Raw genomic sequence first — 23,931 nt, 5'->3', positions numbered from 1 at the left:
TCCCTTTGCTGACCAGGACGGTTGAGTCTTAGAAAAGTAACTCACCCAAGGTCATGCCATCAGTGAATGGCTGAACTGGGATTTAAACATGTGCTTCTCAGCCCCCAACCTCCTTCTTATAGTTTACATTATTGCCATAACCTCATTGCCGTTACCGTGAGGAATGTCGTTTTTAAAACTTATCTACTTATCATTCATTCAGTAAACGCTTAGTACATGCTCACAATGCGGTGACCGAGAGCTAAACTGGGAAACACCCAGTCCCTACTTTCCAGGAGTTTCCATCCTGGTGGTGTAGTCAGACTTAAGCTTATTATGCAACATGCAGGGGATATGGTAGCAGAGAGGAGGCCGAGGGGTATAAAGCCCACTTAGTGGACGAGGAAACTGAAGGAAGAGGTGGTAAAATAACCTCCGGAGCAAATAAAGAGCAGAGCCCCCGGCGCAGAGCAGCGAGGGCGCAGGACGCCGAGGCGCGCTGACTGCAATTTACATTTTCTCGGGATCTTGCCCAATGCAGATTTGTGGACTTGGATAAGCGCCTTGGCAAAGATCCTACAAACGTGTATCATTTCCGATGCTCGCTAACTTAAAGGGGACAAGCGGCGCTTCCAACGTGGCGGTCTGGAGAGTCACGTGCTCTGAGTCTCCTTCCGCGCCGCCTCGCGTCCCAGCCCCGCCGGGGTTGCTAGGCAACGGGTAAACTCCGCGGCTCCCAGCCGTTTGAGCAGCGCTGGAGCCCGCGCCTCGGCTCAGGTGCTTCCCCGGCGACCCAGCGGCAGCAGGAGCGGACCGAGGGTAAGGGAGGGCGCCGGGTGGATGTCCGCGGCTGAAGAGGCGAGTGGAGAGGGGAGGGGAGAGGCCTGGAGGGTGAGAATCACCCCTAGTGCCAGAAACGCCTCGCGGGGTGCCTCACCGGCCTAGCTCTGCCAGGTAGCGGATCCTGGGACTAGCGCTGCTGGTGTCCCCCGTCCCATTAATCCTCGCGGCTCTCAACGTTCCCCGCTCCCCGAGCCAAAGGACCCAGCAAGTTCTAAACACCTTGCCTTCTGCACCCCCTGCTGCCAGTCGGATCCAGAGGCCATCTGTCTCCTGGAGGAGACTAGAGACCTCTGAAGGGCTTACAGCTAAAAGGATGGGGTTGGGCTGGGGGAAGGCTGGACCTGTGGAGAGGAGAGCTTTCTGGTAAGAATGGAGGGAAAGAAATAATAGTGATTGAGCACCAGGAAGCCCAGCCTCTTTGGAAGGCCAGTGAGTCCCTGGTGCAAATTCCAGAAGGTGCACAGACACAAGAAAGAGGGAAAAAGACCTCCCCCACCTTCCTCTGTCCTGCCAGGTGGGGCACGGAGACTGGGGGCTGCCCCGGGGGCCAGAGAAAGAGGAGAACTTCTGGCCTTTCTACCCCCAGGGTGTCCAGCGGCCAGGAAGGGGGGCACCCTCCGCTTGCCTCCCCTGGAAGCTCCCACACTGAACTCCTGGCGCACTATTTGGAAAACACACTTTCTCTTAAGCCCAGGGAGGTTCTTTCCAGGAATTGCTTTGCTCAGGATGACTGCACAAGACAAGTTTTTATATTTGAAGGTTCCAGTCTGACTGCCCCAGGATACAGGAGATGGTTGAATTTGTTTTTCTTTTTCTCTTTTTCTTTTCTTTCTTTCTTTTTCTTTTTAGGGCCGTACCTGTAGCATATAGAAGTTCCCAGGCTAGGGGTTGCATTGGAGCTACAGCCACCAGCCTACACCACAGTCACAGCAACGCTGGATCCTTAACCCACTGAGTGAGGTCAGAGATCGAACCCGCATCCTCATGGATCCTAGCTGGGTTCATTAACCTCTAAGCCATGAAGCGAACTCCCTCTTTTTCCTTTTATGGTCACACCTGTGGCACATGGAAGTTCTCAGGCTGCAGCTGCCCACCCGTGCCACAGCCCCAGCAACACCAGATCTGAGCTGCATCTGTGACCTACGCTGCAGCTTGAGGCAATGCCTGATCCTTAACCCACTGAGCAAGTCCAAGGATCAGACCCACATCCTCCCAGACACTATGTCAGATTCTTAACCCACTGAGCCATTATGGGAACTCTGGAGTCGGTTGCATTTTTTACATTCAGATCAGCACGTCTCCAGTTGTGTGTGTCTGCAATGCCAGGGGGTCTCAAGGCTCCCACGGATGGTCGAGCTCCTCCCCCAAACTCCTAGAGGGCAGTAATGCTGCTCCTGCCTCCTTTGGAAGCCCCCTTTGCAGACAGCCCCGCTCAGACGGTTGCTGGGGGGCAGCCTAGCCTGGGGAACGTGTCTCCCCAGGGCAGGGAGAGACCTCCCGAGACCCCCAGCTCTGACCTCACCATTCATCTTCATGCCTCGCCAGTTTGTGAGAAAGAGCCCACTCGAGGTCCTTGAATGAGCTGTCTTCCCATCCCCAGCGAGGCTTTAAATGTCCCCTCTGTCTGCCTCCAGAAAGAAAACAATGCCTCTGTTCTCGCTCCCGGCTTGGCCTTGGGAAGCACCAAGAAGGAAAACAAAGCTGTTAAAAATATGATCGGGGCTAAAGAGGCTATTTTTTTCTTCCTGGGGTTTCCTCATGCTCTTAAGACTCCTTGTGTTCTCTAGGAGCAGGCTGTCTCATAGCAATTGTCTTTTAACTGGGAGAGAGAGAGAGAGGGAGAGAGAGAGAGAGAGAGAGAGATGGGCAGTTTGTAATTGCCTGAGACTGGCAGTCCTTGGGAGACAGAAAGGGGACTGGGGATGGGGGAGTTGGGCTCAGGTGCAGCCCTGTTGTACTTCAGCATTGTACCAGTGGAGGGGAAAAAGCTAATTGGATGTGCATTCTTTTTCACAAGGTCCTATCTTGTCCATGTCGAATAAACCATTAGGGCCACCTGCTATATTTTGTGCTTCTGTCCCCGCCCTCTGTTCTCCAAGCCCTCTGTTCTTCTATCCTTCCCGAGTAGGAGAATTTCCAAACCACAAGAAAGAGTGGAAAATACTGCTCTCTGTGAGTCTGGTTCAAGACAAGTTTTGCCTGGGGCTTTGGGGTGAGGGGAGGATGGGGGATGGGTGGTACTGACTTCAAGGAACAACGTATGTGGATGCAAAGGGACCTAGGAGTTAACCTCTCATGCTTATCACCCTCCCAGATGCTCCAGAGCCCAAGGCCACCCAGGCACATGCTTCTAGGCTGTCTTAGTTCTGCATCTCAGGGTTCAGCAGCCTGGGCCCACCCATCTGGTTCCTTGAAGCCCTGGAGGTTGGAGGAGGTGGATCTGGTTCTAATACCCATCTAGGGTGACTGTGAAACACGCAGATTGCTAGGACTTATCCCAGACATATAGATGAGCATTTGCAGGAGGAGGCCTGGGAATCTTTATTTATTTATTTATTTATTTATTTTGGTCTCTTTAGGGCTGCACTCACAGCATATGGAAGTTTCCAGGCTAGGGGTCAACTTGGAGCTGCAGCTACCGGCCTATGCCACAGCCACAGCCACACCAGATCCGAGCCCAGCCTGCAACCTACACTGCAACTCACAGCAACACCGGATCCTTAACCCACCGAGTGAGATCAGAGATTGAACCCTCATCCTCGTGGGTACTAGTGGGATTCCTTGTTGCTGAGCCAAGGAGGGAACTCCGAGAGCCCTCACTTTAAATCAGTGGGTCTCACCCTTGGCTGCCTGCTGGAATTACATGGGTTTTTTTCCTTCTGTTTTTAGTTGCACCCATGGTATGTGGAAGTTCCCAGGTCAGGGATCAAACCCATGCCACAGCAGTAACCAGAGCCACTGCAGTGACAACGCTGGATCCTTAACTCATTGAATCACCAGGGAACTCCTATGTGTTTTATTTTGTTTTTTAAAAAACTGCTGAGAGATTATGATTTAGTTAGTCTGCAGTTCGGCCTGAGCACTGTGATTTTTATAAAGCCCTCTGGGTGTTTATAAGGGTGTAGACAAGGTTGAGAATCACTGCTCTAGAGCCAGATGTGTCTGGGTCTTGGGTGTACTTAGAATTAAGAACTGTGACCTTTGACCTGGTACTTTCTGACCATCGTTTTTGTCATCTGCAGAATGAGAACTGGGATGCCTGTTTGGGGGCGTTGTAGTGGACATGCCGTAAGAGTCCCTGGAACTGCTCTTCACCGCCCCGGGGGATCTGGTGGGCTTTAGATATTCTGGATACAAGTCCTTTATCAGAAATATGATTTGCAAATATTTCCTCCAAGTCTGATCAGTTACAGCATTGAAAGCATGGCCCATTAAAAAAAAGAAATGAGAAACTGGACCTCATTAGAATTTTAAAACTTGGAGTTCCCATTGTGGCGCAGTGGAAACGAATCCAATTCAGATCCATGAAGACGCAGGTGCAATCCCTGGCCTTGCTCCGTGGGTTAAGGATCCAGCATTGCCAAGAGCTGTGGTGTAGGTTGCAGAGGTGACTCGGATCTGGTGTTGCGGTGGCTGTGGTGTAGGCTGGAAGCTGCAGCTCTGATTCAACCCCTAGCTGGAAACTTCCATATGCCACAGGTGCGACCCTTAAAAAGAAGCAAAATAAATAAATAGAATTTTTGGATTTCAAAAGACAACATTAAGAAAATGAAATCGGTCCACCTCGGAGGGCAGCGGTAAGGACTGAACAGCGTCGTGTTGAGCATGCACGTAGCTCTCTGTAAATTACCTTTTCAAATGCAGAGGCAGCGCCTGGGTGACTCTCTTAGGGAACCACCATCCCGATCAGATTGGGAACCCGGAGCCGCCGCTGGTAGGGCCCGTGGGGAGGGGGAAGCAGCCGGGTGGGGCCCCTCGTGGCACAGCCCCCTCTGTCCCCGCAGCCGGCGGCGCCATGGAGATCGTGTACGTGTACGTCAAGCGGCGCAGCGAGTTCGGGAAGCAGTGCAACTTCTCCGACCGCCAGGCAGAGCTGAACATCGACATCCAGCCCAACCCCGAGCTGGCCCAGCAGTTCGTGGAGCGGAACCCCGTGGACAAGGGCATCCAGTGCTCCACCAGCATGTCGGAACACGAGGTGGGTCCCTGCCCCAGGGCCCCAGCCAATGGAGGTGTGGGCGCCCGGTCAGGGAGGTGGGACTGGGTGACTCCATCCCCCTGGAGCCAGTTAGCTTGGACCATCGCAGATGCTGGACGCCTGAGGGCAGAACTGCCCTCAGACCCATGCCTTGTGCTCTGTGAGTTCACAGTGAGCAGATGGCCATCTATGAATTAGAAAGGGTGTCCTCCCCAGACACAGAACGTGACCGTGCTGGCACCCTCATCTCAGGCTCCCAGCCTCCAGACCAGTGGGAGGGTACCAGGGCCCAGGGACCCGGAAGCCCTAGGATCCTGGTTTGCAGAAGTGGCCATACACTTACACCAGGGGCAGGCGCCTTCTCATCCTTGGCTCCCTGTTTAGGCCAACACGGAGCGGTTTGAGATGGAGACCCGGGGGGTTAACCACGTCGAGGGGGGCTGGCCCAAGGACGTGAACCCCCTGGAGCTGGAGCAGACCATCCGCTTCCGGAAGAAGGTGGAAAAGGACGAGAACTACATCAACGCCATCACGCAGCTGGGCTCGGTAAGGCTTCCTTCGGCGCCAGTGATCAGGGCCCCAGCCACCCTCCGCTTCCCCAGCCGCACGGCAAGCTCAGCGGCTATGGCTCCTCAGGGGAGGACGCCAGCTGCCTTATGGACCCTGCTGTCTGGGAGCAGGCAGACAGGTCCACACAGCAGACTGAAGGATAAAGTCAGGGAAGTCCAAGGCTGAACAGGTCTTAGAAGGCATCTGCAAAGTGGGAAAACCCTTGGGCAAAGAGACCCCCAAGGAACCCCACCTGGCAGCTACCTGCCAATAGGGATCATCCGTTCATTCCACACATTTGGACGAAGCTTCTAATCTCTACTAGCCTCAGTAGAGATTGCAAAAATGAAATTCTCATGCATCCTGTCCCCAAAGAATTTGTAGTCTGCTGGAGGCCAAGGGCACATACAGAGCAATCACTGTATGACATAGAAAGAAAAGCTGTGAGGAGGGAGATGCTTTGGCATTTTGCCCCATAAGGAGGGAAGCAATCAGGGACGTCTTCCTGGAGGAGGTGGCCCTTGCACTTGAGCTTTTCCTTGTTGGCCATTTGGAATAATGGAGAGTTGCCTTCTGGGTGGAAGAACCAGGAGATGGATGCCATATACGGAGTGGGTACTACCTCTGTTGGTCTGGAGCAGTGTTTCTTCACCTTTTTTCATTGTGCCCCAACTAGCCTTTTTAGACACTTCCCCCACCATGAAAATTTAATAGTGTATATATACCATATATTGTTTATATGTTGTATGATTATCTGTGCTTTGTGCAAAGAGTAATATTATTTTACCCCCAAGAACCAACTTCCACTGCTTTGGGGGCAGGGTTGTTCCACACCGCCCCCCCACATTGAAAATGCATGGGCTGGAAGAATGGGAAAAAACCACTAGATATCTTGCCTCCCAGACTCCATCTCAGCCTTGGTCAGGCTTAAAGGACCTCCCTTTGCCGCTAAGACCTCCCGATGTGTCCCCCTCAGATCATGGAGCACTGCATCAAGCAGAATAATGCCATTGACATCTACCAGGAGTATTTCGATGATGAGGATGCAGTAGAGGTGACGGATGAGGCCCCTTCAGCTAAAACCATCAATGTTTTCAGGTACCTCTACAGCCAGACAGGTGTCTGGCCAGTCTCCGTCGCCTCTATGGGTGGGTGCTCCCAAAGGTGACCCCTTGCCCATCACCCCACGCTGTGGGTACCATGCCCTCTGTGCTCCGAGCTTGATAAGGGGCGGAGCAGTAAAACGCCCAGCAGACAAGTGGTCCCTACCCTGGGGGCAGGTCTGGTTGGTGGAAAGGGAGGACAGAGTCTGGGGAAAGAGTAAGCAAACACTGACCTCATTCTCACCTGTCCTTAGGCAGTTCAGGCTGCTGTAATGAGATACCATAAGTGGGGTGGCTTATAAACAACAGAAATTTATTTCCCACTGGTCTGAAGGCTGGGAGCCCGAGATGAGGGTGCCAGCACGGTCACATTCTGTGTCTGGAGAGGATGCACTTTCTAATTCATAGACAGCCATCTGCTCATGGTGAACTCAGAGCAGAAGGCATGAGGGAATCTCTGCACCCTCTTTTATTTTTCATTTTTATGTATTTATTTATTTTTTGTCTTTTTGCCATTTCTTTGGGCCACTCCTGCCGGCACATGAAGGTTCCCTGGCTAGAAGTCGAATCGGAGCTGTAGCCGCCAGCCTATGCCAGAGCCACAGCAACACAGGATCCGAGCCGCACCTGCAACCTGCACCATAGCTCACAGCAACACCAGATCCTTAACCCACTGAGCAAGGCCAGGGATCGAACCCGCAACCTCATGGTTCCTAGTCGGATTCATTAACCACTGAGCCATGATGGGAACTCCTGCACCCTCTTTTATAAGGACACTAACCCCCTTCATGAGGGCTCCCCCCTCGTGACCTAATCACCTCCTTGAGGCCCCACCTTCTAATAGAAGCTCATTGAAGATTAGGTTTCGACATAGGAAATCTGGGGGGACCACTCAGCCTAGAGCACAGAGGCGGTAGTCTACACGGGGGTCACTCTTTGTGCTGTTTATTCCAAGTGTAACATGCAGAAGAGTTTCACTGCCCTAAATATCCCTTGTTGACAAAGAAAACAAATTTATGGTTACCCAAAGGGTGGGTATGAATCAGGAGTTGGGGATTAACAGATACACCCGCCTATATGTAAAATAGATAAACTGCAAGTATACTGTGTGGCACAGGGAACAATATTCAATATCTTGTAATAACCTATCATGGAAAAGCATCTGCGTATAACTGAATCATTTGGCTGTATACCTGAACCTAACACAGCCCTGTAAATCAACTCTGCCTCAATTTTTAAAAATCCCCTGTGTTTTACCTATTTATCCCTTCCTCCCCCCAAACCCTTGGCAATAACTCATCTTTGTACTGTCTCCATGGTTTTGCCTTTCCCAGAATGTCATATCCTTGGAAGCACACGGGGTGTGGCCCTCTAAGATGGGTTTCTTTCAGTTAATAATGCACATTAAGTTTCCGCCATGTCTCTTCATGGCATGATAGCTCACTTCTTTTTAATGCTGAATAATATTCCAGTGTCTGGATGTGCCTCAGTTTATCCATTCACCCACGGAGGGACCTCTTGGTTGGGTCCAGGTTTGGGTAGTTTATGAATAAAACTGCTGGAAACATCTGTGTGCAGGGGTTTTTTTTCTTTGTTTGTTTGTCTTTTTGGCTTTTCTGGGGCCACTCCCGTGGCACATGGAGGTTCCCAGGCTAATCGGAGCTGTAGCCACCGGCCTGCAACAGAGCCACAGCAACGCGGGATCCAAGCTGAGTCTGGGACTTACACCCCAGCTCATGGCAACGCCGAATCCCTAACCCCCTGAGCAAGGGCAGGGGCCGAACCCGCAACCTCATGGTTCCTAGTCGGATTCGTTAACCACTGCACCACAACGGGAACTCCTGTGTGCACCTAAGTTTGCAGCTCAGTTGGGCAAATGCCAAGGAGCATGATTGCTGGATTTGTCACCTTCCCTTATAATTTAATAGTAATGAGAAGTCAAGCCTCAGACTCAAAACTTTCAGCAAATGAAAGCATCAGACTGAAATTTAGTATTTGATTTCCATGGTCTTAATTTTTCATTATTACTTTTTATTTATGGCTGGCGAGGTCAGTTTTCTGATTAAGAGAGTCCTGTCATCTTTGTTTAAGAAATAAATTTCTCTGGAAGTTCCCGTTGTGGTTCAGTGGGTTAAGAACCTGACAAGTATGCACAAGGATGCAGGTTCAATCCCTGGCCTTGCTCGGATCAGTTAAGGATCCAGTGCTCCTGCTGCAAGCTGCAGTGTAGGTGGCAGCTGCAGCTCAGATTCCACCCCAGCCTGGGAATTTCCATATGCCGCAGGTAGGGCCCTAAAAAGAAAAAAATAAATTTCTCTGAGTGAATATTTAAATATGTTTGACTTTTTCTAAGGACAAATGTAGCAAATAAGAAATGTGGGGATCCTGGCGCTCCAGTCTTCTGCCCTCTTGCCCTCCCCTAAAGGGATCCCCAGGAAATTAAGCGATCAGCCACACATCTCTCCTGGCACCCCGATGGCAACAGGAAGTTGGCAGTGGCATATTCTTGCCTGAATTTTCAGCGGGCACCCGAGGGCATGAGCAACGAGTCATACATCTGGGACCTGGGTGAGAAACGGGGGTGGGGGTGGGGGGGTCCAGTGCCCAGGGAAGCATGAGGGAGCCGGGCAGAGGCCAGTGACAGCAGGGGAAGGAGGGTAGAAGCAGTGAGGCTCTCAGGGGGCTGTTCCCTCCCGGCGATGCGCAGGGACCAGGGAAGAAGCCACGGTGTCATCCCCTCCCTGTCTGGGTTCAGGTGCAGCCCAGCGGAGCCAGAGCAGAAGCAGGAACTCGTCATTCTGAGATCTTAAATCACTCAAGACCAGACCCCATGGAGTCCCAGCTCCGAGCCCCTGATGAACATATACAGAAAGAGTCCCCAGCCAACTGAGAAGGGACCCAAGGGGGAGGGAAGGGGACTCGCCTCCGTCCTGCCTGTCCTGGCACTTTTCCCCAGTAGGGGGCAGTGTGTCCACTTGGGAACAGGGACCATTGCTGACAGTGGTGCTCACTTCAAGGACAGAGCGTGGCAGGTTGTGGGCAGAGGGTAGGCTTCAAGCTCTCAGAAGTCCCTCTTTGTTGGCGTTGTGAAAATAAACACTAGCCATTATTAGCAGGTGTGGCTGCTGAGCTTTACACTAAAGCTCTTACAAGGAGCTCTTACAGCCGCCCCCAGGGGCTGGACTCCGTCATTATCCCCAGGATGCGGACAGGGAAACTGGTTCACACAAGTCAGGGGAGAGTCACCTTCACGTAAAACCTTAGAACCCAAACCACATTTTATAGCAAACCTGGGAAATGGAGTAGAATGACAGTCTCTCTCTCTCACACACACACAATCTTGATTCCCCAAAATAAAACCAGTAGAAGAGCCCCGAGGGCTAGGTGCTAGCCACTGAGAACCAGAGGTTGCAGCCTGGAGAAAGGCTTTCCTCCCCTGACACCCCACCTGTAGAAGGGGATTAAACTGGCCCTGTCCTTTTCTTTCCAGGTCTGGTAAGATGCACATCTATAGTTGTTGTTGTTGTTCTGCTTTATAGAAAACCCCAACCGGCCAGAAATTTCCCTAAAGCCGCCTTCTCCTCTTGTCACCTTGGAATACAACCCCAAAGATTCCCACGTGCTCCTGGGAGGTTGCTACAATGGGCAGATCGGTAAGGAGGAGGGACCCGGGCTCTTAACCAGGAGCCCACCCGTGTCCCCTGGGGTCTGAGGCCCCTTGGTCCTGACTGCTGTCCAACCAGAGCCCACCTGCCAGACCCCCTCGCTGTGGAGGACAAAGTGCGGTGGGTACTTCCCGCAGCTGACCAACTCCAGATGTCCCGGTGACACCGGTTTTGCTGATCACCTCAGCCGTGTCCTCAGTTACAAATGCAAGTGAGTCTAAAATTCGCTCAAAATAAAACGTTTAGAAAATTACAGGTCAAGTGAAATCCAGGAACCTTTATTGCACACCTACTCTGAGCTAGGTTAGGGTAGCTAGAGGCTAAGGGATAATGAGACCGTTGGGGAGCTCCCTCTTGGGAGGGCAGCCAGGAGAACCTATAGGGTAACAGGTGTGAGGAACAGCAGCCATATAGGATGCGTGGGGTAGTGTTCCCTCCACTTCTGTTTTTTTTTCTTGTTTTTTGTTTTGAAGTTGGTATTAATTCTTCTTTAAAGCTTTGGTAGAATTCACCAGTGAAGCCAGCTGGTCCTGGGATTTTCCTTATTGGTAGTTTTCAAAAGGAAAATTCAACCTCTTCATTTGATATGTCTTCTCGCATTTTCTATTTCTTCCTGAATCAGTTTTGATAGCTGTGTCTCTCAAGACATCACCTGGGTTATCTAATTTATTGGCATGTAATCGTTCAGAATATTCTCTCACCGTCACTTCATTTCTGTAAGGCTGGTAGTAATGCCTCCTGTGTCTGTCCTGATTTTAGTAATTTGAGAGTTCTCTCTCTTTTTTTCACTTGGTCAGTCTGGCTAGGGGATGGTTAATTTTGTATTCAAAGAACCAACTTTTTATGGTATTGATTTTCTCAGAGGTGAGACCTTAGGGCCTGCTCGGTTCTTTCCCGAGCCTTTGCACAGCCCTGGGCGTCCACCCAGCCGCACCCGTGCCTGTGACCTTCTAGGTCCCAGGAATACATCGGAGCTTTTCAAAATCCCTTTGGGCATCTTGATCTCTGGCTTTTCCTTTTAAGCGTCTTGGTTAGCCTATTGTTCGCCCCATGTGTTAGCCACCACTTCAAAACGCTGCAAAGCTAATCAGTCGCCTGTAATTATAATTATTGTCAAAATTGCCTTGTTAAAAAGACCTTTTTTGCAGTTCCCTGGTGGTGCAGTGGGTTAAGGATCTGGTGTTGTCACTGAAGCTGCTTGAGTTGCTGCTGTGGTATGGGTTCGATCCCTGGCCCAGGAACCTATGTGGTAACGGGTGTGAGTAATGGTAGCAGCAGGTGCTTAGGGTACGGCCAAAAAAAACAAAAAACCTTTTTTACGGGGCAAGCTCCATGTCAAGTTGAATATAGACAACCTTGCAAGTGAGGGGGGCAGGCAGAACCTTCTAGGGAACCACTGGACAGATCAAATAATGATAGTTCTTTGAATAGCCTTTGAAAGAGCTCCAGCCCCATTCTGTTCCATCCTGCAGAAACTGCCAGGCTTTTTTTTTTTTTTTTTTTTTTTTTTTTTTTTAGCAGGAATGCAGAATGTTATTTGTCCAGGCTACCATGGAACTGGAGTGTATAGGATCCTAACGAGGGCAAGTCACGATGCCACAAACTTACTGTTCCTACCAAGATTCAGCTGTTTTTCTTGAATAAACGCTCTGATTCGCTGCAAGCTTTGGCTAATATCCAGAGTTCTGATAAAGTTGAATCCGACTACTTTTGCCAATTTTCTCATGGCCTTTATGGAGGCGGGGATCCTCAGCGGTCCCAACTGTGCCATTTTTGCTGGCGGCACACTCAGAAAACATTCTGATCCCTGGTGAGCCCAGAAGAAACTTGCCCACATGGACCCGGAACGTTCCTGCCTGCCCGCCACCTCTGGCCTTGAAACAGCTAAATGCTTAATTCTGGTCTACACCCCAGGCCAGACTCGACCAGACACAAAAAGGGTTCCCCTCCCGTGCTATCTTCACGTGCTTTTCCATATCCTCTTCTTGCTCCAAGAGTGGGAGCTGGAACGGTGGGGAAACTTCTCAGAAGCGCACTGTGGCTTCTGATCTCCCTTTTACACCTGCTGCCTCCTTTCTGGGGGAGCTTCTGGGTTCTGAAATAGATTCGGGTAACCAGATGTCTCCCAGCAAATTTTTCTGGGTGCTGGGGCTCTAAAAGACTACTAGCAGAGCTACTTGGCCGGGGCTAGGAGCCCTGCCTGGCTCATTTTTCATAACCTCTTTCAGTGGTTTTTCATGCCAGCTCAGACCAGCCCAGGCTCTGGGGCGCTGCTGCCTGCAGTGGACACAGGGGAACCCATCCTTGGGCATTGCTGTCCCCAATCGAGCATGCTTAGCCAAGAAAACCTCTTTCTGGGCCAGAGAGGTCCAGGGCCAAATGGCTTGGACTTGGATTCCATGCATTAAGACTTGTGGATCGTGTTCTTTTGTTGCTGTCTTACAAAACCAGCTTTCCTAGAAATAGCGCTGAGTAAAAGGGTGGGTGCTCACCGCGCATGCGTGGGAAAATGAAAACAGAATCTGTCAGGACCAAAGCAATAAAAAGGATAAGCTTCCCATCTTTCTTGGTAAAGAAGAAGAGATGAAGTACTCATAATCAATCAGGAGAAAGGCTAAATCTCCTATGTGGGTTTCTTTCCGATCAGAAGCAGCCAAGGAACAGAGACTGAAAGGGAATGAGTCGATGCGACAGGAGAGGTTTGCCTAAATGGTGTTACTTTCCAGAGCCTTCCCCGAAGCTCATCCTCAGTCTTTCTTCCTTCTAACTTCCTCCTCCAGGATGCCTTCCCCGACCACCCCCGTGTGTCTCCCTCCAGAGTGATCACAGCACAGGCTGTACGTGCAGGTCCGCGTCCTGCCTCCCAGGGATTGTGTCTGCCCCAGTTCCAGTGGCTTCCCCAGGGCCCCGCGTGGTGCTCAGCATGTGTTAGGGTATCAATGGAATGAATGAAGCGTGGTGGTTTGGAGTCTGATAGAAACTCAGGCTGGTTTGAACCTAGCCCTGATTCTAAAATAACCAAATACCTGCCAAACCAAGCAAGCAGCATCCTTCTTATCCCGTGCTCCCTGCACAAAGGAAAGACGCCTATGACCCCATCAGCTCCCTTTCATTTCTTTCCCCACCAGCCTGTTGGGACACCCGGAAAGGCAGCCTGGTGGCAGAGCTGTCCACCATTGAGTTCAGCCACCGAGACCCTGTATATGGCACCATCTGGCTGCAGTCAAAGACGGGCACCGAATGCTTCTCAGCATCCACGGACGGGCAGGTGCCGACCAGCCAGGCGCTGTAGGGGGAAAGGGGGTGGGGAGCAGTAGCGGTTCCCTGGGGCTTCAATGAAATTCCCTAAGAATGTTTCCTTTTGTATTTCATTTTTAAAATTGAATACTAGGTAATACATGTAACGGAACAAAACCCCAAAGGTAGAATAAGGCAGACAGTAAAACGCCTTCCTCCCACCTCTGCCTCCAAGCCTCCCAGTCCCTCCTCCCTTTAGGCGGCCCCCACCCACGCCATCCTCTTTCTTCTGCCTCCAGGGGCAGGGTCTGCAGGCAGAAGCAAACGTATCTCTCTCTCTTCACTCTCTTTCTGCACACTTGACACGTTGATCTGCACTTTTTTGTTTTGCATGACTTGAAGATGATTTCATATCTTATAAAGTGCTTATCTATGCCTGTTAAAGATGTAATAAATTATGGGTATGCTATAGTTTTTAAAGTAGATTTTAATAATTTGTAGTTAACCAAAAAAAGTGGCAAAGAGTACATTTTTATGTCGATTTCTGCACAGCCAGGAAGCATATGTTCAGTGGGCTTTCTAGGTCAAAATATATGTGCATTTTGATGTTTTCTGTATATTGCCATATAATGAGGAGCCTTTAAAGGTATGGACTCCAGGGCCCCCACCTGGAGGTTTTCACTCAGTAGCTCTGGATTTAAGGAAGCTTGCCCATGCTCTGATGATCAGCCAGGCTTGGGACTGTGGACCAGAGCAGTGATTCTCAAAGCATGTTTGTTCCCTTGTGTCACTGGTAGCAGTTGTCAGACTCCCTTTTGGCCGCAGTGACTGGCCCCAAGAAAGGTAGAGGAGGAAAGGAAGGCAAACGCCAGGAGAATCGAGGGAGCCCATGTCTCAGCGTTGACCCCTCTGCCCATCAGGTCATGTGGTGGGACATCCGGAAGATGAGTGAGCCCACCGAGGTGGTTGTCATGGACATCACCAAAAAGGAACAGTTGGAGAATGCCTTGGGGGCCATCTCCCTGGAGTTTGAGTCCACTCTGGTGAGCGTCCCTGCCTCTCCCTTTCCTGACTTCCATTTCCAGGGCAGCCAGAGCCAAGGGCAGACCCGTGGCTGGTGTATCAGAGGCTTCTCATCTTGTGCCCTGGACTGGTCCAGGAGGCGCCATCCTCTCCTGGTCCTCCTAGATCTGTGTGGTCGTTACAATACCTTTCCAGCAGGGGGCAGCAGAGTAGAGCAAGGAGGCGGTTCTAATTCCCTCAGCGTCACCATTTGGCTAGTGGCTGGGCTGATCAGAAGGCAAACTTTCTGACAGGACAGGATTCCAGAAAGCCCTGTGCTACAAGAAGAGCCCTGTCCAGGACCAGCATTCAGAGGCCAGGCTCGGCCTCTGTCCCTGCCTCACATGGGACCCTGAGCTGGTCTCTTCCTTCCTGTGGGGAAAGACGAGGTGTTGGAGAAGGAAATGAGATCAGAGGAGACTCCTTGGAAAACCAGAGCACAGGCAGAGGATGGCATTTGGCACCTGCGAAAGAACAGGAAAGAAATGTCAAAGCAGTAAGGTGGGAGTTCCGTTATGGCTCAGTAGTAACAAACCCTACCAGTATCCATGAGGATGTGGGTTCGATCCCCGGCCTGGGTTAAGGATATGGCGTTGCCATGAACTGTGGTGTAGGTCGCAGACATGGCTTGAATCTGGTGTCACTGTGGCTATGGTGTAGGACAGCAGCTACAGCTCTGATTCGACCCCTAGCCTGGGAACGTCCATATGCCGCGAGTATGGCCCTAAAAAGACCCCCCCCCAAAAAAAAAAAACCAGGAGGTGGATGTATCTGAGGAGGGAAGCTTCTAGAAGCTGCAAACAAAGACTCCTTCCAAAGCAAGAAAACAACCTCCCCAGATGGCTCCTGGCCTGGCTCCTCCCTTGGGACTGTTCCTGGTTTGCTTCCAGGCCATGTGACATCATTCCCAAGCCCTTGGGGGTGGCATCCTCACCCACGCCAGGGCATGAATGTGGTGGGCTGTGGAAGGCCATCTTACTGACCCCTGACCCTGGGTGTGGAGGTCACCGTGGGGAGGACTCAAAAAAACCTTCTGTCCTGGCACCAGGGATTTCCAGGCCAAGCGCTAGATGCAGTGACCACGCGGCCGCTAGTCTTCATCTTCCCCCCTCTGTGTGCCGGACCCTAGTAACTGCCTTTCGTACTGAGCGTGGGTAATCACCCAGGACTATCTTGGGACGTAATGTGATTATCCCTCCCTTTTTTTTTTTTTTTTTTTTTTTTTTTTGCTTTTTAGGGCTGCACCCACGGCATATGGGTGGAAGTTCCCAGGCTAGGGGTCGAATCAGAGCTGCCACTGCCAGCCTACGCCACAGCCACAGCAACTCAGGATCCGAGCCACGTCTGCAATCTACACCACAGCTCATAGCAACGCCGTATCCTTAACCCACTGAGTAAGGCCAGGGATCAGGCATGTGTCCTCATGGGTATGAGTCAGATCATTTTCGCTGAGCCACAGCGGGAACTCCTCAAGGTTTATCCAGTATTGTAGCACGTGTCAGAATGTCCTCCCTTTGTGTGGCCAAATAACAGTACAGTGTATGGAGAGACTATATTTTGTTTATCCTTTTGTGTGTTGATGGACAGGTGGGTTGCTTTTGCTTCTTAGCTGTTATGAATAAAGATGGTATCAGAGTTCCCTCCTGGCTCAGCAGGCTAAGGATCTGGCTTTGTCACTGCTGTGGCTCTGGTTACCTCAGTGGCACAGGTTTGATCCCTGGCCTGGGAATTTCCAAATGCTGCAGACATGGCCAAAAGAAAAAAAAAAAAAAGCTATGAACACAGATGTACAATGTAACCCAGTTTTGCAGGGAATGGTAGCTGGAGGCTGGAGGGGGCGCTTCTAGATTTATTCATTTACTTTATGTGTAAACAGACGTTAAGGATCTTTATGGCAAAGTGCTTAGTGGACACGATGATGCTGCAAGATGAAGGCTGGTGATGAGATTGATTCTCCAGGGACCAGAAGTCAGGGTGGGTTTCATTACCCAGGGGCCCCTTGAGCCGCTTCTAAAGAAGGATGGGATGAGCGGAAAGAGTGGGGCAGCTTTGCCCCGGCAGCTCAGCAGGTTAAGGATCCAGTCGTCACTGCTGTGGCTCAGGTCTCCCGCTGTGGCGAAGGTTGGATTCCTGGCCAGAGGTCGGCTGCATGCTGCGGGCGTGGCCGAAAAAAAAAAAAAAGAGTGGGGGTGGATCCCTAGAAGGGGATGGATGGGGCACAGCCGGAGCAGAGACCCAAACTGAGGGCATTTCCAGCACTTCTGAATGCCCCCCCACCCCCCACCCCCCTGACCCCAGAAGGTCGCTCACCCTGCCAGCTAAACCCTGAGCTGATATTTCATGGAGCTCCCACTCCCCTGTCACCCCCTCCACAGCCAACCAAGTTCATGGTGGGCACAGAGCAGGGCATCGTCATCTCCTGCAACCGCAAGGCCAAGACGCAGGCCGAGAAGATCGTGTGCACCTTCTCGGGCCACCACGGCCCCGTCTACGCCCTGCAGAGAAACCCGTTTTACCCCAAGAACTTCCTGACCGTCGGCGACTGGACCGCCCGCATCTGGTCGGAAGACAGCCGGGAGTCATCCATCATGTGGACCAAGTCAGCGGGGCGCGGAGGCGGGAGGGGATGCAGGGGATGGAGGGGACAAGGCCCCTCTCTGTGAACACCCGTAAAATGTAAAAAACACTTCCTAAAACACCTAAGCCCCTGCTAGGAAGTGGCTCGATTCAGTTTGAAGGAATAAGCATCAAACTGCTGAGATTGACAATCATGACAGCCATGGGTTCATTTTCATGACCCTCCAGCCATCCCCACCAGCCTTGCTCTTCCCGTGGCCTCCCTGGGCTGGGGAACTGAGCTACATGGAGGCAAAGCCACATGCTCCTGGCCTCTTAGCTGAGGTGACGAGCAGAACTGGGGTTTGAACCCAGGAGGCTTGGAGTGAGAGTCTGGCACTTGCTCAGGACAGCTCGGTGGGTCTCCTCTCCTGGGAGGTGGGGGGTGGGGCTGAGGGGGGGTTTGGGACAGAGCACCAGTCTTGGATCAGAAAGGCTGGGGCCGGGTGGGGGGCAGGGGGCCGGGGCTCACCTTGTTTGTCCAGAGAGAGGCCAAGGGGACGCCATCGGATTGAGACCCGTCGGGGTGGTGAGCCGGGTAGCCATGCCCTGCAGAACTGCCGCCGTGCCAGGGGGATCCGAGCGAGCAGAGCAGCGACCTGGGCCTGGGGACAGATTCCCTTCTCGCCTTCCTAAGTGTGCGTCTGAGGTTCCAGCTTATGCAGCCACAGACCCCTGCAAAGTCAGTGCCACCATGGACCCTAAGGGGTTGCTTTGGTTCCAGTGGTTCCCAAACCTGCTTGCCTCAGAATCTTCCAGGAGGAGTTATTTTGTAAAATCCAGATTCCAGGAGTTCCTGCTATGGCATAATGGGATCGGTGGCATCTTGGGAGCGCTGGGACACAGGTTTGATCCCTGGCCCAGCACAGTGGGTTAAGGATGCAGCACTGACGCAGCGGCAGCTTAGGTCACAACTGCAGCTCAGATTTGATCACGGGCCCAGGAACTCCCTATGCCATGGGGTTCCACATATAGAAGCTCCATACTCCTCTCCGTGGTGGCTGCTCCAATTTACATTCCGCCAACAGGGCACAAGGGGTCCCTTCTCTCCACACCCTCACCAACACTCATCTTTGGTTTTTTCTAATGATTTAGCCTTCTTGACAGGTGGAAGGTGACATCTCATTGTGGGATCTGTGTCCCTCCCAACCAAAGCGGTCCCTGACCGGTGGCATCCGGCTCCCGGCAGGTACCACATGGCTTATCTCACTGATGGCGCCTGGAGCCCTGTAAGGCCGGCGGTGTTTTTCACCACCAAGATGGACGGGACCCTGGACATCTGGGACTTTGTGTTCAAGCAGTGTGATCCCGCCCTCAGCCTGAAGGTCATGTACACACACACACCCCTCCCCATGCATCCAGGCCCTCAGAATCACCTGAGGGAAATTAACAAAGGTAAACAAGCAGGTGCCTGGCCTCCTCTCCTGCCAGCCCTGTTCCCTAAGAAGCTTAGGCTCCTGGCCACTGACCCTTCCAGCCTGAGCTAATGTTATCGTATCAGCAAAGCCCGAGCAGAGACTTGCAGGCTGAGGTCATGGAAAAGCGTAGGGGGAGTTCCCGCTGTGGCTCAGCAAGTTAAGAACCTGACTAGTCTCCTTGAGGATGTGGGTTTGATCCCTGGCCTCAATCAGTGGATCAAAGATCTAGGGTTTCTGCCAGCTTCACCACAGGTCACAGACACAGCTCGGATCTGGTGTGGCTGTGGCTGTGGCATAGTAGGCCAGCAGCTGCAGCTCCGATTTGACCCCTGGCCTGGGAACTTCCATATGCATATGCCCTAAAAGAAAAGAAAAAAAAGCATAGGGTTTGGGCAATTGCAGAATGAAAGTGGGGCTGGGAGTTCCCTGGTGGCTCAATGGGTTAAAGATGCGATGTTGTCACTGCCATTGCTCCGGTTCGAGTCCTGGTCCGGGGACTTCTCGTGCCGCAAGTGTAGCTAAACAAAGGAAAAGAAGAAAGAAAGCAGGGCTGGACCGAAGGCGGGCGATGAGGCTGGGAGTGAAGTATCTTGCAGCCCGTCTTAAGTGTGGACTCTGTCCTGCGGGTTGAGGGTGGGGTCAGGCGAGTCATGAAGGATGTTTGAAGGGGGCTGCTTCTCTCAGCCTCCCCAGGAGCCAGGTAATCAGACCAAGAAAGAATGACCTTGCTCCTCTCTCCTCCCCTGCCCGGCTCTGCCCCTCCAACAGGTGTGTGATGAGGCCCTCTTTAGCCTCCGGGTGCAGGACAGCGGGTCCTTCATCGCCTGTGGTTCCCAGCTGGGGACAGCGACGCTGCTGGAGGTCTCCTCTGGGCTGTGCACCCTCCAGAGGAACGAGAAGAACACGGCTTCCTCGGTACATGCGGGGCCCGGGGGGAGGCACATGCCAGCTCCTATCCTGACCTGGGCCCCTGGCCAAGCAGGGCAGCCAGAGAAGAACCGACACCCCTCTCTGTCACCTCCTGGGAAATGGGGGGACATTTGGGGATAGGCAGCCTCGTGTCCTGAAATGAGCACGAGATATGGGTGTTAGGAGTGTCTGAATCCGCCCTGGCTTCATCACCCAGGAGCCAAGTGGCCCTGGGCAAGTCACTTAATCTCGCCAGGCTTCCATCTTTCAGCTGCAAATCAAAGCGGTTGGATTCAGTCAATTTGTCTAGTTTCAAACAATATCCTTTTTTTGCAGCAGAACCTGCCCCCATGGAGACTTAGCAGGATGCCAGTGGAGAAGCCAGCTGGAGGGGAACAGCCCTGGGGAAGGGGTGCTGGGGGGCTGAGATCTGTCACCCTGCCAGGGAGCTCTGGAGATGCCCCTGCAGAACCGTGGGGCCCACAGAGGGCCTGAAAACCCCGGTGCTGAGACCCTGGGGGACTCTGCTGGCTCTGCCTGAGATTATGGTCCCATCATTGAGCTGGTCCTCCATGGACCCGGGGCCGCCGTGTGGTATACAACCCTCGAGGGCGTTCTTCATACTTGTGTCCCTGTTCTTGGAACTCCTTGGAACAGAGTCCCTTGGTGTCCCCTGCTCCTGCCTTCTGGCCCCAATACTTAGCCCTCCTTTCTTGCCAGAAGCCCTGAGTGTGGACCTCTGTGGGGGCTGCTTGGAGTAGAGCGAGGGGAACCCTCCTGGCCCCCATGCATGGAGGCAGCCACTCACCTCCATGGCCTGTCTCGCCCCATGGCCTCTCCTCCCTGTGCGCCCCAGATATTTGAGCGTGAGACTCGGCGGGAGAAGATCCTGGAGGCCAGACACCGTGAGATGCGGCTGAAGGAGAAGGGCAAGGCGGAGGGCAGGGACGATGACCTGAGGGAGGAGGAGCCCACCTTGAACTTGGAGGAGCTGGTCTCCAAGGCGGAGGAGGAGTTCTTTGATGTCATCTTCACGGAGCTGAAGAGGAAGGAGGCTGAAGCCATGAAGAAGAAGCCCAAGGTTGCTGGGGCCTTGAGCAGAGTTGGGGATGGGGCGTGGGGGGGGGGGTCCTCTGGGAGGGACCCACAGTGTCCGGGGCTGCCTCCCTGGGCGACCTCGAGCAGGGGGCCTCATCAGGTGGACCTTTATTTGTCCATCAGGCAAATGGGAGGAATCACTCCCCTTTCCTTGAGGAATCCTAAGCCTCCAGACGTCAGGCTCCTTGAGTGCAGGAGCCATGCCCCGTGCTTCTCAGAATCCTCTCCCCACCACGGTGGGCAACTTGAACTTGCACGTGACCAACTGAATGAGAACCCGAGGGTATACGAGTTATCAGAGAGAAAGCCTTGGAGACCTGGGGGGGAGTGGCGTGTGAGATCCCTGGTGACCCCGCCAGGGGTCAAGGGGAGGTCCTGAGCTCATCTATCCATTGCCCCACCTCCAGAGCACTTTTGCGCTGTAGCTCCTGGGTTGGTCACTTGACTTCTTGGTCCTTAATTTTTATCTGGAAAATGAGTAGATTGAGCGATAAAGGTGGTGCCTGGTCACCTTCCAGGCCCCCTTCTGTGCCAGGGGATAGAGGGGGAAAAAAAGACCCCGTCTGTCTGGACCATTGCTTTTAGGGGCCCACAGATAAGATGCTAAGGTGTGAAAGAGGAGGGAAAAGACGAGGGAATGGGGGCCAATGTCTGCCCTTGTAAGTAAGACTGGCCACCTAATTAGGGGAGGAAGGAAAATGTGGGGCCTCTAGTTCAAAGGTATGGAAGAGTTCCCCAGTGGCTCTGTGGGTTAAGGATCTGGCATGTTACTGCTGTGGTGCAGATTTGATTGCTAAGCCCGGGAACTTCTGCATGCAGCAGATGAAGCAAAAAAAAAAAAAAAAAAAAAAAAGTATTGAGAAGTTCAAGACAAGGGCAGCAGAAAGTTAAGCGTGTGGTGTGCCCTGGTCAGCACATGCAGTGTGACCCACAGGGCGCCCAGCTGTAAAGCCAGCCCAGCCAACAAGGGGAGCCAAGTGGCAAGTTCTCAGGCCTAATGGAGGGATGGTGACCAAAGGGGGTGAGCACACGAAGGAGATGATTGGCTCTTTCTCGTGACTGCTCCCCACACCTGCCTCCATCCCACTGGCCCGAGAAACAGGCTGTAATTTTGTCAGGTGCATTTTACACCTGGACATACTTGGATCTGAGGGGCTCTATTCGCACACCATCCGTGGGGTACACGTAGGGCCGAGGCAAGGCTGGAGTCCCTGATTTCTCACCCATAGCCCTGGGCGCCTCCCTCACATCACCCCTGGACCCCCGGCCCTCCAGACAGCAATGCCCACAAATTGCACTGTGACCACAGACTCCATGCCTGGTGCTGGGGTCTCCAAATGTGCTCCCACAAAACTTGGCCACTCCAACTGAAGAAGCTGATTGTTAGAAGGGGCGAAGCTTCACAGGGACCTGGCCCCCTCCCTCTTCTGCCCACGGCACCCTTCCTGCCAGCCTCTGAGTCTGGTCTGCCATTGGCCAGAAATTCTGGGGTCAGAGCTGAGAAAGCATAGCTGGATCCTTACACTCTTTTTTTTTTTTTTCTTTTTAGGGCCACACATGCGGCCTATGGAGGTTCCCAGGCTAGGGGTTAAATTGCAGCTGTAGGCGCTGCCCGACACCACAGCCACGGCAACGCCAGATCGAGCCTTGTCTTCAACCTGAGCTGCAGCTGGTGGCAACGCTGGATCCTTAGCCCACTGAGTGAAGCCAGGGGTCAAAGCCACATCCTCATGAATGCTAGTCAGGTTCATTATCGCCAAAAGCCACTAGAGGAACTACAGCCTCATTATTTCTAGTCCCAGACCCAGCCCTGCAAGAAATCATGCCCCCTTGACAGGGGAGGGGACCAAGGGGATTCTGGAAGAACCAGCTGGAGGTTGCCCAGGCAGCAAGCGGCAGACGCCCAAGGCTGTGCCGCTGTGCTGAGCTCCTAGCCCTCGTGGGGTGGGCAGCATCGTCCCCGGGGCGCTCAGCAACCCAGGTTCAAGGGCTTCACTTCCTGTGTGCAGGGGAGGCCTGCCCCCCTGCCCCCCGCCCCCAACAATTCTGTGTTGTCTTTCCGTAGCAGAGGCGACCAAGTCTGGAGACAGACGAGGAGGTGGAGGGAGAGGACGGAGGGGAGGAAGAAAGAGGCAGCGAAGAGAGCCCGACCTTGGAAGGTCAGCCTTGACCGCAGCCCGCAGTCCCGCTCACACGTGCGCCTCCGGTTCCCATCTCTCGGCGCAGCTCTGGCTTTACAAGTGGGGGGCTGAGCGCCTCCCTTAAAGGGTCTCGGGGCGGGGGGAGCAAAGGGGCCCTGACCCAGCCCCAAACCCTGCAAATCCCTGGTCCCTGATGGCTTCCTGAGCCCTCATCATCCCCAGAGACCCCTCAGAGGGAGGGAAGGGGCAGGGCTTCTCCCAGAGCTGGTCCCCTCATCTCAGCCACGCGCCAGCTGACCTCGCCCGTGTCACCCGGCCCTGCCCGTTCCCTCGAATTCATCTTTGTGAGGGCCTTCCTGACAAGTTTGCAAAGCCTTGGGAAGGCCTGTGGTGGAGGGAGGGGTCTCTTGTGCCCCCGACCCTCCCCACTCACGTCCGAGCAGCAAGCTGTCCACTTCGAAGCTTTCCAAGCAGCGCCCCTGGGGAACGTCTGCCTCCCAGAGGGCGGGAGTCGGCGGATGAAAGGAGCCTGGTTCCTCTTATGCGCGGCAAAAGCTTTCTCCCATCTTCATTCTCCTAAAATTAAATTAGTAACAATAGTGCTGACGGGTAGTGCTCGTTATGCACTGTTCTCATGTTACCTCATGTCATTCTGTGGATAAAGTCCCTGCAAGGTTTGTGCTCTGAGCATCCCTCCCTGAAAGAGGAAGAAACAGGTTCCAGGCTCCAAGAGAGATGTGGGGACCTGCCCAGGTCACGGGGCCCGTGGCTGGCAGAACCGGGACAGGAGCCCCGGCAGCTCACTCCCGACCCTGCACAGTGGTCAACTGTGGGCCAGGGACAGTGCAGGCCCACGGAGGCTCCAGCATGGGCAGTGGGCTGCCCCGAAAACCCAGCAAAGCAGAGCGTCCGGTGACCAGAAATGTAGGTAGAGCGAGAGGATGGTTCAGGGGCAGCTTTGCAGCAGGAAAAGCCCTGACCTCCATTGGTTCTGTGGGTGTCAGGTGATCCGGATGGGGACCAAAAGTGTCCTTGAGGAGTTCCCGGCGTGGCTTAGTGGTTAACGAATCCGATTGGAAACCACGGGGTTGCGGGTTTGATCCCTGGCCTTGC

General features: G+C 53.1%; 2 protein-coding genes across 4 annotated transcripts in view; one reads left to right on the top strand and one right to left on the bottom strand.

Annotated features, from left to right (window-relative positions):
- LOC102158693 (CMRF35-like molecule 1) overlaps positions 1-23,931 on the bottom strand; it is a 437,861-nt gene that overhangs the window by 106,244 nt on the left and 307,686 nt on the right. The window lies entirely within an intron of this gene.
- Positions 702-23,458, top strand: DNAI2 (dynein axonemal intermediate chain 2). 3 transcript variants are annotated; one of them, XM_005668636.4, is made up of 13 exons: positions 702-798; positions 4,827-5,020; positions 5,405-5,566; positions 6,546-6,667; positions 9,098-9,240; positions 10,212-10,325; positions 13,466-13,605; positions 14,495-14,617; positions 17,012-17,235; positions 18,442-18,577; positions 19,439-19,585; positions 20,436-20,660; positions 22,746-23,458. In XM_005668636.4, exons 2-13 carry the CDS (start codon positions 4,838-4,840, stop codon positions 22,845-22,847), a joined length of 1,821 nt encoding a protein of 606 aa, XP_005668693.1. In that variant the 5' UTR covers positions 702-798; positions 4,827-4,837; the 3' UTR covers positions 22,848-23,458. The 3 variants fall into 3 exon arrangements, with proteins under 3 accessions (XP_005668693.1, XP_005668692.1, XP_084839827.1); XM_005668635.4 differs by having other exon boundaries at positions 22,743-23,458; XM_084983701.1 differs by having other exon boundaries at positions 10,212-10,548; positions 22,743-23,458.

Source organism: Sus scrofa, chromosome 12, assembly GCF_054392235.1.
Source record: "Sus scrofa isolate SSC_HxYL_T2T_F1_AM1 chromosome 12, Sscrofa_HxYL_maternal_Yorkshire_Landrace_v2.0, whole genome shotgun sequence".
Lineage (NCBI taxonomy): Eukaryota > Metazoa > Chordata > Mammalia > Artiodactyla > Suidae > Sus > Sus scrofa.
The sequence above is the reverse complement of the archived record's forward strand: the minus strand, read 5'-3'. Positions and strand labels throughout refer to the sequence as shown.